This window comes from Toxotes jaculatrix, chromosome 4 (genome assembly GCF_017976425.1).
Source record: "Toxotes jaculatrix isolate fToxJac2 chromosome 4, fToxJac2.pri, whole genome shotgun sequence".
Taxonomy (NCBI): Eukaryota; Metazoa; Chordata; class Actinopteri; family Toxotidae; genus Toxotes; species Toxotes jaculatrix.
In genome coordinates this window covers 7791267-7808919 of record NC_054397.1, presented here as the reverse complement: position 1 = coordinate 7808919, position 17653 = coordinate 7791267, and the positions used below count along the sequence as shown (strand labels likewise).

Below are 17653 nucleotides of genomic sequence, written 5' to 3'. Positions count from 1 at the left end.
GGCCGGCAGTGGCCTGCACTGTTCCCAAGTCCCAGGTTCACATCTTTAGAAGGAACTCTGGGAAAAATGCAAGGTTCTGCAAGTATCTAAAACGTCATTAGATTCTCTTAAAGACACAAAAAAAGTGCTCAGAAAACTTGCAAACCAATCACTATCTACTTTCCCGGTACACTCACTCAGTATTTGTCTGTTTGTGTTAATTGATCACGTCATTTCCACGTTATATTTGTGTTTCGATTATATTTGCAACCTAAAGCAGGAGCAGGCTGGTTGGCAGGTTGGGGGCCTGGGCATGAGAGGTTTCTTAATAGGAAACAGGCATGCGGCTGCCTGTCAGAGCTAGCTTACAATTCCCAGGCCAAACCGGAAACAACGGGTTGAGAAACCAAAGGCAGTAGCCGCTATCTCGTGTCACTCTAGCCACGAGGGAGGAAATGTGGGAAATCGGGAATGTGTCATCCTGCGCTGGAGGGTAGTTAATGGTGTCGGTGTCCAGAGCTGACCACTTCTTTGGAATGTTTTCTACCACTGCCGCCGATGCAATTTGACCTGACAACAGGGCCCTGGATCAAAAGGACCATTTCCTCTGGTGTATGCTTATGAAAGGAAATAAAAGAGATGTGAAGCCATAGTTTGCCCCGAGGTAAGCCGACCCTTACCTTACTCAGATCACAAACCATACGAAAGGCTTTAATCAGTGAGAGGACTTTCTGCACTGATGTGGTGCAGACATACATGTGCAAATGTGCACTTTCACATACATGCTAATGCAGAAATATGTTTCCTCACCTTAATGCTGTCTTCTACCTCCATGTGTCCCAGCAATTTGCCATTGACACTGAAGAAACAGAACTGTCCTTTGTCGTAATAGATCATGCAGTGTCCCTCAGTCGAGGACTGGATGAGGCGGGGTCGCATGCAGCGCTCTGGGACCTCCAGGGTGCGTAGCAGGTCCCCATTCATGGAATGGATCAGACAAGGACCCTCTGCAAACAGATGAGAAGTTAGAAAAGCTCAATTTGTACTTTCTCCTTTCACATCAGTGAGTCTTTTTGTTGTTTAAGTGTAAATTCAGATTATAGACGAATTTATAAATGCAAACAGACAATCTTACCTCTGCATCCACTGATGACAAGACCCAGCTCAGCACAAACACTTGCACATGTCACCTCACAGTCATGGCCCGTTAAGATTGCCCGCGGTGTGGTAAACTCTGCTGGGGAAACACAAACAAAACAGATCTGTATATTACCAAGAACAGCATAAAAAAAGAGAATAACCACTTTTGGTCACTAGAGGGAGCACAAAGCAAAAGATCCTCATTGATACAGTCTTTCAAATGCTGACAAATAATAAAATTCAGAGGATAAAGGCAATTCAATCATGTAAGCAGCATTCTGAACAACCACATGAAAACAGGAAATACAGAGCTGTATAAAATTAAACACAAAAGCCATAAGTTTATTAATATGTTCAGCTCAGAAGGTATGTTTTATACTTTTTTTTCATAAAAGCATATGTATTGTTCACAGACTTTGAGGCCGTTATCCTGCAAACACATTTCTCCCCTCATTCACTGTTTCTAGCACTTGTCACCCACCGCCTCTCCCTATCTTTAAAGCCTTCTCCCCATGACTGCCTTCACTGGATCCAGATGTTTCTGCATTAGACAGAGAGCCAGAGGGAGCAAGAAGTTACAGTCCAAGTCATGAAGTTTGTGTGATTTTGTTTTGGTTTGAGTTGTCAGGGCGAGCGACAAAACAAAATCGCCTTCTGCTTCTCTGTCTGTAAGAACATGTGCACACAATCGCACACAAATGTACACTTGCATAGAGTTTGGACTTTTCTGCATTATTACATACATTACAAATAATTATTTTTTTTTTTAAATAAATGTAACAGATGCTGTTTCCAAAGTTTTTGTCCAAATGCAGCGTAGAAACAGGGGAACTGTGGAGGTCAACAGAGCTCTCTGCGTGCATGTGTGTGTGTGTGTGTGTGTGTAAGAGTGTGTATGTTTAGTGCCTGTAGTGAGACAGCATCCCTGGATTTTGGAGTTCATGGGGGGTTTACTGCTCAGGGAGGGGGCCTTGTCTTTAGTGACCCAACCTTCTTCTGTTAGAGGTCAAGTTCAGCTCAAAAAGAGGAACACAGCAGTGACACATGATACAAGTTTATATGTTTGATGATAGTATTTTCTTTCTCAAGTATTTGTATACCAACCTCAAATAGGTGTAGGGAAATACAATTTAAGTAAAAAAAAAAGTTTTTAAAACTTGTTTCTTAAAGTAAAACAGAGAAATTAACAATAGTTTTGTGACATACTGGATTAGTTTTAAATACGGTTTTGAGTTTGTTAATGCAGTCCCTCTCTAATTCAATTATGTGACATAAAACTCAACACAGGTTCACTAATAAGGCAGATACTTTTTCACAAAAGCCACAACTACTGTTAAGCCTTAATTAGATTTATCAGAAAGACTCTGTGCAGAACATACTGCTGAACCCTCTTGTAAAAAGGCAAACTAGAGGGCAAGTTAAACTCTGTTCACATGTAAATCAGCTGTTTAAAATTAATAACACAACTGAATCCATACATACGGTAACAAAAATATTACAGATTACAAGGGGATATTTAAATCAATAATTTGATTGATTGTGATTGGAAAAAAAAGCATGGCTGGTAATTGGAATTATTAATAAATTATTCTCATTATCCATCCTCAAATGGAATGGAATACTCACACTAAAGTAATTAAAAATCACTGAATAATCACAAAGAAAAAAAACAAAACAAACTATACAAATCACACTATTAACCTCACCTGTTTTCATGCTAGTATGTATTTTCAAAGTTTCAAACACATACACTAGACAAACCAGGCCGGCAAAGCTAAATTAGGCCCTACAAGCCTGTGGATTTTGTTCAGAGAAGCTCAATAAAGCTGATATATAGGTGTATCAGTTAGCCTTTTGAGCCTCTACCTGCCATTTGGTTTAAATTAGGGCTGCATCTGATTACAGTCTTATACATGTAAATAGCGTGGACAAGGTGGACAAGGTGGACAAGGTATATGTGTGTGTGTGTGTAGGTGTGTGTGTAGGGTCGGGTACTAAGAGTCACAATTATTTTGGATCCTGTTCCAAGTTGGTAATATTGCCAGATTTCTTAGCCTCTTCCTCTGTTTTTTTTTTTTTTTTTTTAAGTGGATAAGAGTCGTGTAAAATATATCCAGGAAGCCATTTACTAAATGTGTAATATAACTGGAAATACTTGAGTATTACAGAGTATTTTCAATTAAGTCAATTTTTGACATTTCTCAATAAATGTTAAGCCATTTATGACCTTTGTTGGTCAAAGTTGTCAAAAGCCTAACCTCAATGAATTCAATTATTCTTACACAAAAGTGTTATTGAACCACAAGCCAATATGTGAGTTTGTGTGTGTGTGTGTATGTTTGAGATAAATAAATACGTGATGGTGTCTATATTAAATTATGTACTACTACATGTTCTATTAATGCAATTTTTAATAGAACAAATTTTAAAGTATTTGCAGTTTAGCGGCTAAAGAAAATGTTCATTTTCATCACGTCAGTGTTCAGAGCATTTAAAACCAATATAACAGACATCACTAACAAGCGTCACCGTGGCTGTGACCAGCAGATGGCAGTGGTGCCTGTGAAAATGTGTTTTCAACTATGCATAGGTCAGTGTGTACATGTGCATATCAGCCATTGAGAGATTTGTGTCAAGCTTATGAAGTGTGTGGGATATTTACAGAGCATTATGCATGAAAAGGAATGTGTGAGTGGGTGTGTTTGTGCGCATGCATGTGCTCCCATACAAGTGTATGTGGAGACTCAAGCTTGAAAGTGTTTCATTTTTTGGAAGAGGAATAAAGAAAAGTCTGCTGTATGTATGTATTTTGTGAGTAAATGTGAGTGTGTAAGAGTGTGTGTGTTTGTGTGTGTGTATACATCAGAGCCCCATGTCTGGGAGAGCCTCCTGTGGTCTGGGGAAATGAAGCATCACATTGTGGCGGTGAGGGGTTGGGATGACGACTGCTTTGTCTGCTCCTCTAGCTACAGCGTAGTAACTGCACTGAGCCGACTGAGGTTAGACTGACAGACACACACATGCTTACAAGAACATGTACAACACATGCATGGGTATGCACACACAGACCCCCCTTAGGGATATAATAATTCCACAAATCAATCAAAATACATGCTGTTCTGAGATAATATGTAGTTAAATTGTTATACTTAAGATGTGGAGGACAAAATGATGTCAAGTTATTTAAGTCATTTAATCCAAACCTTAGTGTAATCTTGCAACATTCAGTCAAATTCACCGACCAACAACTTGTAGGCTGTGAGGGTGATTACAATAAGGCCCAGAAATCAGCTCAGCGTTGCTGAAACGTCAGCTAATAAAACAACATCTATGTGGAATTTCTCTGCACTCCTGCACTCCTACTTTTTATCAAGTTGTTATGTTCTTTGTTAAGAAAAAATAACGGGTGCAAAAAATAGAAATAAATAACACAAACAGAGCAGAGAATGAGAATGTGGTTTATGTTCATTCCTATTTTTCAGCTCACAATAGTATTTATCCTTTCTTTTTAAAAAAGTTTGGAAATCCTAATGAATTAACTTGTGGGAATGAGAAACATTTTTCTGGATTCCAAAACCCCACATCAACGTGCATGATGTAAGCGACAAACAAGCATCTACGCTCTGTCCCCTAAATCAAAAACCAATGTGGCTTATTAACCAAATCACAATTTGTCATAAATTTCAGCCCATTTGTAATGGATCACTTAACAACATGTACGTCAATCTAAGCTGACCAAATTAGCACAGAGGAGGCTAAGTACTGAGCAATGTGTGTGCAATGCTTTGATCATGGCTAATGCCATATGTTATGGTAACATAAGGGAGGCCCGTGACATTTTTCACTTTTATCGACTAGTGTGACCCCGTGGCCCTCGGATGGTGGTGAACTTTCACGTGCCGGCCGACGACCCCCAACATCACATTTAACGTCTCTAAGTGGCTCTCACTTTCACTCACATTAAAGACAGATTCTCTCTTTCTCTCTCTCTCCCTTACACACACACACACACACACACACAATATCTGGTCTCAGAAACACACACACACAATCTCAAACACATTATCGAAAGCTGTTCCTCGTGCGACAGTACTGCGAAATCCAATCTGTATGCAGGAGGCCTGGCCTGGTCAGACGAAACTAGTTGTTACTTTACAGAGGGAGGCCGTAAATCAAAGAGTCAGAACTGTCTGGGAGAGTGAGCACTCGGAGAATGTATGTGTGTATGTGTGTGTGTGTTCACATATCTGGCTGGTTTGCCTGTGTACTTATACGTACTGCCTGGGCTCTCTCCAATGCTGCTGTGCTTTCCATTCCAGTACCACAGCAGCAGGGTGGCATCTCTGGAGCCTGACAGGACGTAGCAGTCTCCTCCGATGTATGACTCAGAGCGAGCCAGACATGTCACCACGTCACGATGCCCAAACACTATCTGAGTCAATTTGCCTGCAAAAAAAAAAAAAGCACAGAAGTGTTCTTAAGTATCAATATTTGTCTTTAATAGGAAGGGAATGATGAATTTATAAACACATTCCAAGTTTGTGCAAAACATGATGGACCCATGTTATCCCAGCATGATTCGACAATAAGCTTCTTGTGGTGTCACAGAATGCTTGGCTTTCTCAGTCTTCAAGTAACCCCCATAATTCTTGTAAGGCCCTGAGGTGTGCGTGGTGTCATTGTCCTACTGCAGTACGACTCCCTCTGCAAACCAGAGGGTACAGCATGTCTATGAAGAATGGAGTGGTACCTCTCCTTGGTCAATTCAGTGCAGGTGTAGAAATAGTGTAGAATTTTATATATTTCTTTTTTTTTTTTTCCTGATACTTTATGTCATAATGCCTCAAACTTTCTGATCATTTCCAGGTATAAGTATGATATATATAAACATACATATATACACATGCACACACACACACACAAATATAAGTATCACATATTGCACTTTAATAACAAAAACTGAGTATAAATTTGTTGCTTGATGTAACTCTTTTGAACTCGACAAGATGTGTTTGTTGATCATCTGTCTGCTCGGCTAATTGTTCTACATGATCAGACTTCTACTAATTCCCAGACAAGAATAAATATTTGGTCCCACTCTGTGTGTATGAGTGTGAGTGTGTGTGTGCCCATACACGTGCACTGCGTTCCATGTGTATATATATAGAGGCTAATTGCTGTCAGATTTCCAGACCACAGCTCCACTGTCTAGCTGTCTAAAACTCATTACGCTCCTCATAGTATGACCTCTGCAGTCAAACAGTGGATAGTTTGCAACACATGACATTTCTGTCTGGGTGTCAAAATCACTGTCCAGAGGATAATTAAGCCATATCTCACAGAAAAGATGAGGATTATTATGAAACTGGACGGGTCAATGACTAAACTCCCAAAGAAGAACAGAGATATCAAAGATGTAAAATGTTTGACATCTTTATAAACATTGAAAATAAGTAATGATGGCTGCTGCAGTAATGGCTACCATGCACCTCCTCTCATATGGAACATTCATCTGCTTGTGTGCATATACACACACACACACACTTGCAGGCACACAGAGAAATTAAACTGGATGTGTGCACACATGCGTATGAGGCTACGTGTCTTGTGCACGTGTACCAATCAAGTCTTGTAATTGATAAAATCCCTCAGTTTTTTAACCTGGGGGCTTTAGGGACCTTGGTGGCAGCTGTTGAGCGTGTGCGATTAAACCGTGTTCACGTTCCAGTCGCACACCCCAGTGGCAGTCACACAATAGAGCTATCTCTGTGCTTCTATCCCTCCTTCCCTCCCTCCTCTATTAAAAGGCAGGGAGGGCCTGGCCTATAGAAATTGAATTGGGGTTTGTTGTGTAGATGTGTGTAGGATTCTGAATGGGGCTGGGGAGCTGAAGAGCTGAGGAGCTGGGTACAAAGATGAAGCTTCAGACAGTTTCATTTAGGACCCCTGACCTGATGGCGTGTGTGTGTGTGTGTGTGTGTGTGTGTGTGTGTGTGTGTGTGTGTGTGTGTGTGTGTGTGTGTGTGTGTGTGTGTGTGCAAAATGTCTGCATTCATCTGTGTGTATAGAAGCCTCTTAGCATTCAGACACACAATGCCACTGTGAAAGACTATACAGTATATTCAAATTAGATGAACATTAAGGTAAACAATATTGCAAGATATACTGGTTATACTGAGGTATACATTATTTATGTGATCTATTCTTCCTTTTATTCACAACTACTGTAATCACACTGAACTAAATTAAAACAAACTAAAAATAAATAAAAATAAGGTGACACAATGGCTTCAAATCTGAAAACAGTTTGGGCTGCAATTAAAAGTATCTCACAGAAATGATGAAGTTCAGCTGATGAACTGGGATATGTAGCTACAACAGCACACATGCCTTGAACTGGCAAAAATAAAGGCAAAATAAAGAGAGCCCTACTGTGAAAAGTAATTGTGCAAATTTATAACAACTGCACGGTGGCAGCTACAATACAGTGCAGCACAGTACAGTAAAACAGAGAGCACCATCTGTGGCTTAACAAACAGCAGAGACTGTAAACTGTTTTGTTTATTTAACAGAGAATCTAAAATACTTAAATTCAAAAGGCTACTAGCAGCTGCAGAGTGCAGTACATGACATAATCCAAGAGCGTTGGACAAAACAAACATACTGATGATTTTTTTTTTGTCTTTCTTAGAACCTTACATGTGGGTCTAAGAAGAAGAAGTAGTATGTCCTGAGGATGGTGCTAGAGGAAAGCCCATGGAGCTTCATTAACTTTTTGATTCCTTTAATGTGTTCACCATATTTAATGGCAATTTGCTTATGAGCTTATGAGATGTTCTATTCCGAGCTGACGCCATGGCCCGAGAGTGGAACAAGACAAAAAATTGAGAGAAGCCGTTTTTTGTGATTTCTCTGATCATGTGACGCCTCAAGGGGCAACATCAGTAAGAATAAACAGTACCTGAGTCAGTGGAGTAGACCCGGAAGCTTTTGTCCCAGAAGCCACACAGAAGGATGAAGCGGTTGTCGGCCGTGATGACGAAACACTGTGAGCTGATCTGAATGCTCTGGTCCAGCAGGTCTGAGATCTGACGACGGTGACAGCCCACGTTACTTGCTGGAGAGGAGAGGAGAGGAGAGGGGATGGATACAAAGAAAATGAACAATTATAAGATTAATATGTTGAAAATGTACAGAAAAGCAGTTCATCTATAATCCAGCACACAATTCATTGTTTACTTATCAGCTATTTTCAAAGAGCTCACACTTCAATGCATCTCCACTTGAGTTTCAATGCACGGTGCAAAGTTTTGTGAGATTGCACATTAAACATCCTGGATGTTAAGTTTACAGGACTTCACTTCATTTTCGTGAGAGTCTGAGAAATAATAGAGTGGGCATGGCCTTCACAAAATATGTACATCATTCAAGTCAGAAAACACTGCGGATTCATTGTGCTTGTGAGATTTAGCTAATGTGGTTAAGTTAGAAAGCAAATTTATTTACATTCTTTCTTCCGTAAGTGGTATCTTTTTTTCTCTTCTAAAGAGATATGTTCATTGTGAAGTATTTCTAATCTGGTGGGGTCAAAAGCGCTTAAGTACAGGTGCCGAGGAAGCTTGTGCAGCAATGAAAATGAGAAAGTCCAGTATACCTGCTACAACAAATATTTCAACCTGTTTTCAACATTTCCCAAAGCCACAGTTGGCTCAGAGCTCATCCGCAATTTACTGTGTTTAGCTCAGACTCCTCCAGGAATGCAAACAGTGTAAAGATATTACTGACAAGCACAAAAATCTCCTCTACCGCTCCCAAAACACACACACGCTCCCCCACAAATACAAAAATATATTATTTAGTACACTGTCTATGCTTTAGTGTTAAAATCTAAAAACAACGTCAAATGATGAAATAAAACAAAAAAATATTAAAGATTTTAAGGATAAAACTAGCCTGAAAAGTGTGCATTCAATGGCAAAACACATAAACACATAATGCTTCAATAAAACGTGCACAGAAAATATAAATACTGATGCATAGACAAAAATTCCTTTTATTCTGCCTGTACAGTGGAGCCAAGAGAAATACTGTACGTGCAAAATAAAGATGAATATGTGAGACTAAAGCCTGGTTATTTTCAGTAGTCCAGTGTTTGAAAAAAAAACCCAAAAAAACGTGTGGAAATGGTCTGGTGAGACTAGATAGTGACCACAACATTCACAGAGAAAGAACAGCCCCCCTCGCAGATGTGCGTGAGATTGTGAGGGGCTGCAGGAAAGCGACGGAGGCGAAGGCGGGAGCAGATAGAAGTGGCTGGTCTCTCCCTGCTCCACCAGTGCATCCCATACATCACTGCAGCTCGGCACTCTTCTCCTGCTCATCAACAAGTCGTGAAGGATGAGAGGCGCCCATATTGTCCTGACAGCCGTCCGCCGTGCATTCTCAATCACACATTATTACCACATTCATATTCATTTCCATTGACACGCGTCCTTTCCCTCCGCTCAAATTAAACCAAAGAGGATGCAGAAAGGGAGGGAGGGAAGGGACGATGGAGGGGGAGAAAGAGGGGGAGTTGATGATGAAATGCCGGCCTAGGCCACAGCTCATTGCATTCCAATTTGCATGCAAATGGTTTAGTGTGAGAGCAGGGGCTATATCATGAGGAGTGAACTGGGGCAGAGGCTGAGAAACAACTCTAATCTACTGTCCAGGGACACAGCACTGCAGACTGCCATGAGTCACCAAGATGCCAGCAGGAATCATACATAAATCCACACAAAAAAAAATCTTTCCATGCATATATAAACTCACACTATGTAAAGAATATGCACATGTGTGGATTCTTTTACAGTCATAAAGGACAGCATACCTATCAGTGGGTCAATTTCCACAGGAAGTTGGTACTGCTGGTCCTGCACCGCTGAGCTCTGATGACCTGACAGAGGAGAAGGCAGAGTGGATTAATATTGTAATCATGTGGCCTTGTAAAGTAGATGCTGAGCTTCGGTTCATTATAACACACTGAAAATTATAACCATAAAGTCAGTGTCACCTACTGCCCACAAATTAGACATCAGTTACGTTGAAAAAGCTTCCAGGGCCACAGAGACAATGATTCCTAATGCTAACTGTGTGCTACAAAATACATTTCTTTGCACAACCAAGTTTACTTTAGCGTTAGGCACTTTGGTAAACCGGTTCAAAATATGGACTTCTCTGTTTTCAAGTGTAAAAGCAGGACATAAAATACCATTTAGTTCAGCCTCTTGAGAATGAATAATATTTCTTTAAAACTGAGAGAAGGGGGTAATTCGAACATTTGAGATGTTGACCTAAACCATTCATCTTAGCAAAACTGCTGATTAACCTGTTTTCAGTCAACTAATCTAGTGATTGTTTCTGAACTGTGTTTGTGAATAATGTCTGTAACACTGCTTTCAATATGCTCATGAGCAAAGTTTGAATCGTTTTTCATTGTTATTGCTGGAATGCTTCCCTGTCCTGCACCTGAAAAGAACTAAAAGAAGTCTGGATCTGCACGTATTTCCATTTTTCTCTTTAATCTATCTATATCAACATGAAAAATCCAGTAAATCCTCGCAATTAATGGTCTACTTCTGAACAGCACACATTCTGTTTATTATTCTAGCTCACTAAGCTATTTAGGTTAATCAGTCTTGTCTGTGATGCGCATGGATGAGGCTGTATTCTACTGAAACTGATCAGTCTTCATCCCCATAAATTCACAGATATCAAATTTAATGTTTTCTTCCAGAGTAGGATGGATCTTGAGTAAATAAGGTTTTGTGAAGTGAGCGACTGATGTATGGGGGTGGACGTGAGACCTAATGCTGGCTGCTGCATGTGTCACATTTGATACTGCTACCCAGTAGACACAGTCAACTGTCTCCCAAATCAACGTCCATCCCATAGAGACCGGACGAGCCCATCCTCAGATTAATTAGACACCAAGTATAGAGGAGAGATGTGAACAGAAAATAATTCTGTAGCAGCAAAAGATTATCTACACCCAACTAAAATACCACAGATGTTACTTTGATGCAGAATCACACTGGCTTAAAATCACAGAATAAATTCCATGTTTCTTGTAATAGTGCAAAAACAACGACAGAAAAATACCCAACTATATAGTATGTGTGCATGGACATCAATGTCTCACCTGTCAAGCCATGCCATTTGTTGACAGCAAAGAGGCGATTGGCGGTGACGGTGATGATGGCAGGTGATGTTAGACCTGGCTGGGTGTTGGCTGCTACATGGGTCACGGGAGAGTTTGATGGGAACTTCAGCACCATGATAACATCCTGCTGCATCTGCTCTGTAAACATCAGCGGGGTCTGCAGGAGAAGATACTGTTCAGGCCCCCGGGACGGACAACGGGACGCGGGGAAGAGAGGGAAAACAGCCGAGATATGGAGCGGCAGACAAAGAGCAAAACAAAAAGGCCAGGGAAGCAGCCACAGTCGGTGTTAGCGAGGAAAAAACAGAGGGAGAGGGAGGAAAGAGAAGGAAGGACAGAAAGTTAGGAAACTTGAGCAGGATAGCAGTAAGCAGCATTTAAGCAGCGCAGATAAGCTAGGAAAAAGAGTTTGTTATAAAGCTTGAGCAGGAAAGGCAACAGATCACTTTTGAAGAAACATTGCTGGAAAACTAAGACAACTAAACTGCTTCAGCTTTGAGGTATATGCACTGTGTTAAATAACACTGCAAAAGAAATTACGTTCATTATAGATTCATTTGATAAAAGTTTTATCGATGTATGCAAACAGTATAAACTTCACTGCATAAGATTTCAGCTCTTGTACACAGTGGGAGAGACCAACTGCAAAATAGTCATAACAAAAAAAGTGATGTCATTGACCTATCAAACTGTTTCCTCTGGTTAGACAGGAGCTTAAATAGAGCCATTTACAGAGTGTTTGTGCTAAGCAGCTCTAACACAGAGCCATTTTCCTCCTTGCCTGTAAAGAAGAGGAACATCGGTGTTTAACATCAGGAACAGACCTGAGTAAATCCGGTGTGTCTGACAGCTAACCAGACGTACTGACAGTATCATTACCACCAGCACGGGCAGATGCCGACACTCTGACAACACACTCACATGTGAGAGGATGGAGAGAAAGTAAAGAGCAAGAACGAGTAAAAGCAAAGAGAACAGGGTGTTCTGAAGGAATATGGAGCAGCGGCATGGGTTAGAAATGTGCCTGAATTATGGCGTCTGAATATTATGTTTGAAAACCAGACGTGGTGGAGTAAAAATAAAAACATTTCATAGGAATTTGCTCATACAGTCAGCGAGGCGGATTCAAAGCACCAGTCTGAGTTTGTGTCTGTGTGTACATGTGTGCGTTGGGTGGTGGTCTACAGCCAGCTGTCAGCGCCACAGGGACACCACACTAATAGGGACTCATGGGGCCTTGGTCCATCACAAGCAGGCACACTGACTGCACTCCTAGGCCCTTAAAAAGCCGTCACTTCAGGACTGCTGTTCATTGCTCTCCTTCACTGATCTCCTCTGCTTCCAACTCAGGTGGAAAATCTGGCTCAGACCCAGGTTTCCTGCCAGGAGCTGTGCCTTTCCCGCAAACCTTTTACTGAACACACATGCACACAAATGCTTGTGATCTTTCCCTTTCACACACACCTCACTAATGATGAGAGAGGAGATGCTTTCAAACCCAAGACTTTATTTTCCCACAATTGTAGATGGAGAAAGAGAGGACAGAAGGTAAATGAAGGATGAAAAGAATGAGCCAAAAAAAATTAAGACTTATGTGAAGCAAAGCAGAGTGCCAACATCAGGACAGCCCAGAAATCAGAGTCAGCATTAAACCGGCAGCACAAGATTTGATACTGTAGCTCTGCTGGCTACTGATCCATCATTGTACTCTCAGGCTGGAGCATTATAAGTACAGTGGTCTGTGTGTTTCTAAGATTGTCTGTTTGCATGTATGTGTATGCAGCACTCACCACTTGCATGGCTGAGCTTCTGGGTGGGTGTGGCTCAATCAGTAACTGGCAGGGGGTCTGTCCAAAACTCCTAATTTGAGACTCCACAGCCTAAGGGGAAAAAAGAAAGGAAGGATTTAAAAAACAAAAACAAAAAAATACACACACAAAGAAAACGGACGTTTCATTTTGCTTTTTTGCATTATTGTATTGTATTGTGTGCATAAATGTTAAAAAAAAAAGACATGTTTATATGTCTAATATGATCACATTCTATCCTGTCACGTTTCTTAAAATCACATCACTACCTGAAAAAATGTTGCACAAATCCAACAATATCGGATACAAAGGAAAACAAGGAAATGAACGCAAAAGCCAATGCAGAGAGAGGAAAAAATGCTCTTGTGTGCGAGCACACATGCATACACTCATACATACAGACATAGTTTTTCACTGTCGGATACACACTCCCACATACACACACCAATTTATCCTCCACAGCCACACACAGAATCAGAGGAAGGCTTGGACAGGCAGGCTTGTCGGCTGGTTAGGTGGTGTTAATGAAGAGGTATAGGACCATAAATGTCAGAGCAGACGCCGGCCGAGCAGCCTCTGGACATCATCACACAGCTCACTGTCAGGCCAACTAGCACGGGATGGAACACACCAACATAGATGTACAGGGCTATGGCAACGTATCCCAATACTATAAACTTAGTATGATTTAAAAAAACAAAAAAAAAACAAGCATCAACATAGATAAATCTGTTTAGATGTTTTTTTGATGAATTCAACAACTGTTTATTTCTGCTTGATAAATGACTAAGAACAAAAAGATAATCAAAAATTTATTGATTAACTAATGGATCAAGCAACTAATTGTTAGAGCAATAATATCATTCTTGGCTATCATAAGTACATTAAAATGCTTTGTTGTGCTTTAATTAAACAGGATTTAGGAAGGAAGTATCTTAACTAATTTCCAGATCCAACTGAATCTGTGCAGAGAACACAATGCAGCATTCAAGATATACAAAAGAAAACTTGGGGACGTGCAGGTTGCAAAGATAAAAACCTCTGCAAATTGCAAAGATACTGCTACACAAACAAAACAAAAAACAAAAAAGAAAACAGAAAACAACTGAATACAAGAAAGGGTCAGTAAAAATCTTTTTTACAACATCTCTAAGTACTCTGAGTAAGAAAATCTAGCACGTGAAACAGATACAGAATGATAGATGGTTTATAAAAGGGACAGGCAGAGAGAAAATGGCCAACACAAAATTATGACAGACCTGTCAGTATGTTGGTGTGCACTGTGACTGGCTGTGTGGGAGTGACAGCTTGTGTGTGTAGGCTGAGACGTTTGAGCCTGACTTGGCGAGGCCTGTGAGAATGAGCTCATGGTTGAGGCCTGCATATGGTATTTCCATGAGAAAAAGGTGGGGAAGTTAGTCTGCTCGTACACATTGTCTGAAACTAACCAGAGACCAGAGAGGCGGAGAGAGGGAGAGATCTCAACTGTCTATTACAAGGTTTTGTCAGCTTATTTAGGGTCAAGAATCACACACCCAAATCATACAGAGTATTTTTCATGTGAATGCAGAACTGAAATACCATGGAAGTCAAATCCTCTCGTCGTCCTCTCTATTTTATGTTCTTCATTTTGCACTTTTCTTTTTCTTTTTCCCTTTTTTACCTGTCAATCAATCTTTCTATCCTTTTGAGCTGAACAATATGCTGAAATCATCCACTGTATTGGATAGCGTAAAACGCCCACCACCCCTATTTGGACCATCTAAAGAATAAAAGCACATGATAAGTTATGACAAGTAAAAATTTGGAATTTTATTTCCATGGTTCACAGTCTGATATTTTACAAAAGCAGAAGAAGAGCAGATATTCAGAAATCTGTGTAGTTTGGTACTGGCTCGACAGACTGGAAACTTTTAGAAGAGAGTTTAAAACTGTCTTCTTATTAGCAGGAGTGAGTTCAAGCCAAAACTGCATTTACTCTAAGATGACCTGAGCACACGCATGTGTGTAAGCAGGCCAGATCCGAAAGGAGATGCTTCCATGATCCAGTATTATGTGATATGTGTACTTTAACACTGGTCTGTAAGACTGGATTTACATGTTTTTAAGTATAGACCCTCAGTTTAAAAAAATGATATCAAAGATCAGAGCAACTCAGCACATGATCTTGACAGAGAACCTTAACATTTCCTATCTTATCCACAGTTGGTCTGTTAATGAAAGGACATCAGTGTATCATTCAAGGTCAAAGTGCCTCCCCTCTCCTCTGCCCACAGAGCAGAACATTTTGCTTAAGCTAATGTGTAGAAGAGACTCCTCAAAGCCACTCAACCTATCTTCATTAAGTTCAGCTCTGACATTTATGAGACTGTGGAACGTCGGAAAGTGGCTGAGTCTAGGTCAGCACGTCCTCTCCCTATATGCCAATGCAATTCTCAGGTGATTATATGAAGGGCCATCCACAAGGCCAATCTCTTTTGGAGGCGCTGGCCCATGTCTGATGAAGGTTTTCTATATTCTATACATTTAAATGGCTGAGACGCCCTCGGCTCAGATGTCCCAGCCTGCCCTTTGATTTACTCAGCCACTTGACAAGATGGATCTCCATGTAAAACATGCTGTTTCTATGCAAATCGACCCAACAATATTGACTCTATGAACAGAACAAAAAGACTAGCGACAATGGCTTTGTATTTCTGACAAGCAGCGTAGCAGTATTTTCAGAATCTCCAGGTTTAGATCTTCATATTTGGAAAAAAAAATATTAAATACAGTCAAGGGTATGTTGTCCAAAGAAAATAAACCAGCGGGCCTTGTGTTGTGTTGAGTGACTTTGGCTGAGTGTCGAAGCAGGTTCACTCGCGTGGGTATATTTCCCGTCTTCTGCCGAATTACGCACACACTATACAATTCAGACAGGGTTCTGTGTTTTGTTACTGGTGTAAGAGGCTGTGGGATTTTCCATAATCACATGTGAAAGAGGGGAAGCCCTGTACAACAAAGATAAGGCAACACAGGGTGTGTGTTTTTTTTATACACTGAGAAGCAACACAGATGTCCATGCATGCCATGCACAGGGGTGTACACACCAGCACATAAATGCATCTGCACATACACAGTTCCCTCAGAGAGTGAGAGAGGGGGTGAGTTTTGACTTGCAGCGGAGGTAGGACAGGAAGTAATCATGGTTTTGAAAAACACAGCAGTGGTCTCCACAACACTCCCTAATCTGTGCTGAGATATTCCAAACTCTCTCCCAGAACAAAAATGCACACATAAACACACAGCCATGTGCATTCATGCTGATGAGCACACGTAAATATACAAAGGTATACACATACCATTGAATGCATGCATACATACAATACGTATGTACAAACATATCAAGGTATGATCCACACAAATCTCTGGAATCTGTGTGTGTTTTTGTGTGTGTGAGGTTGGTAACGGTGGGTGGGAGTTAGCGGCTGCCAAGCAGAGTGGCAGGAACACAGAATCGGCCAACCAGGAAAACAGAACCTTCTGCCCCAGTTTACTACCTTTTCCGACTCAAATATATACACATGCACACGTCTGTGACCCATCCCCCTGACACTGAACAGCCCCGGGGCCTGTCCTAATGCGGCCTAGCCCAGCCCAGACCACAGCTCAGGCTGAAACAGTTGTCACTCAGTAATGGTCGACTCTGGGGACAATTTCAAACCCAAAGCCCTCAGTCTCAAAGCTTCTGCAGCACTCAGCCACCCCCAGCGCCCGGCTATGACGAGGCCCAGGCCTGGAACTCTGTTTCCACCTTCTGCACAGACAGGGCATGCTTCCTTCCGTGCAAACACGGTTGAAGGAGAGCCTTGGCTTAGCTCACACGGATAACACTGCTTTGGTTTATTTAACTAATTAAAGTGCTCAGACTGACTGTGTTTTCGAAGGTGAAAGCAAGCAGACTGGACCCACAGCATCAGAGGGGGAGTGGGAGGAGAAAACAACAAACCGTCTCTTTTTTTCATCTCTGAGGAGTGAAACAAACATTGCCACTTTATTCATATTTCACACATATGTATGGTAAAACTATTACATCTACAGCTACTCTTCACAACGTAAGGTTCAGTAAGATTTTGCCAGTGCCAAATATGGCATGTGTAAGCTTTAAAAACATTAGTGTATAATATTTAATTAAACTGTGATATGTTTGGAACATTAATGTGAACAAACAAGACCCTGTACCCTATGTTGTTCCTGTGTCATCAAACGAGCAACAGGTTAATTTGCAAAGGGAAAACAACAGAATTTTCTTTCATTTCTGCTGTAAAGTAATGCAGCAGGTTTCATACAAAAATGTAACCGGGAGCACACAATAGAAAGAACACTTTAATTATACTAATGTCAAAAAACTAATTTAGCAACGATTTATTGAAAAACTCTACAGAGTATCAAAATTACAGTAAAATAAAAAAATATATTCCAGGAGAATGACGATCCAAAATCTACAGTCCTGCAGTTATATAGCAGAGAGGCAGGAGGTGCT

General features: G+C 40.9%; 1 protein-coding gene across 3 annotated transcripts in view; it reads right to left on the bottom strand.

Moving 5' to 3' along the window:
- lrba (LPS responsive beige-like anchor protein) overlaps positions 1–17653 on the bottom strand; it is a 190035-nt gene that overhangs the window by 18802 nt on the left and 153580 nt on the right. For 2 of the 3 annotated variants that reach the window (XM_041035968.1, XM_041035970.1), the window contains exons 48-54: positions 13114–13203; positions 11303–11480; positions 9992–10057; positions 8081–8236; positions 5398–5565; positions 1115–1216; positions 790–986 (exon numbers count right to left, since the gene is read on the bottom strand). In XM_041035968.1, the coding sequence (XP_040891902.1) occupies positions 790–986; positions 1115–1216; positions 5398–5565; positions 8081–8236; positions 9992–10057; positions 11303–11480; positions 13114–13203 (957 nt within the window). The remainder of the gene's footprint in view (positions 1–789; positions 987–1114; positions 1217–5397; positions 5566–8080; positions 8237–9991; positions 10058–11302; positions 11481–13113; positions 13204–17653) is intronic. The other variant, XM_041035969.1, reaches the window with a different exon arrangement.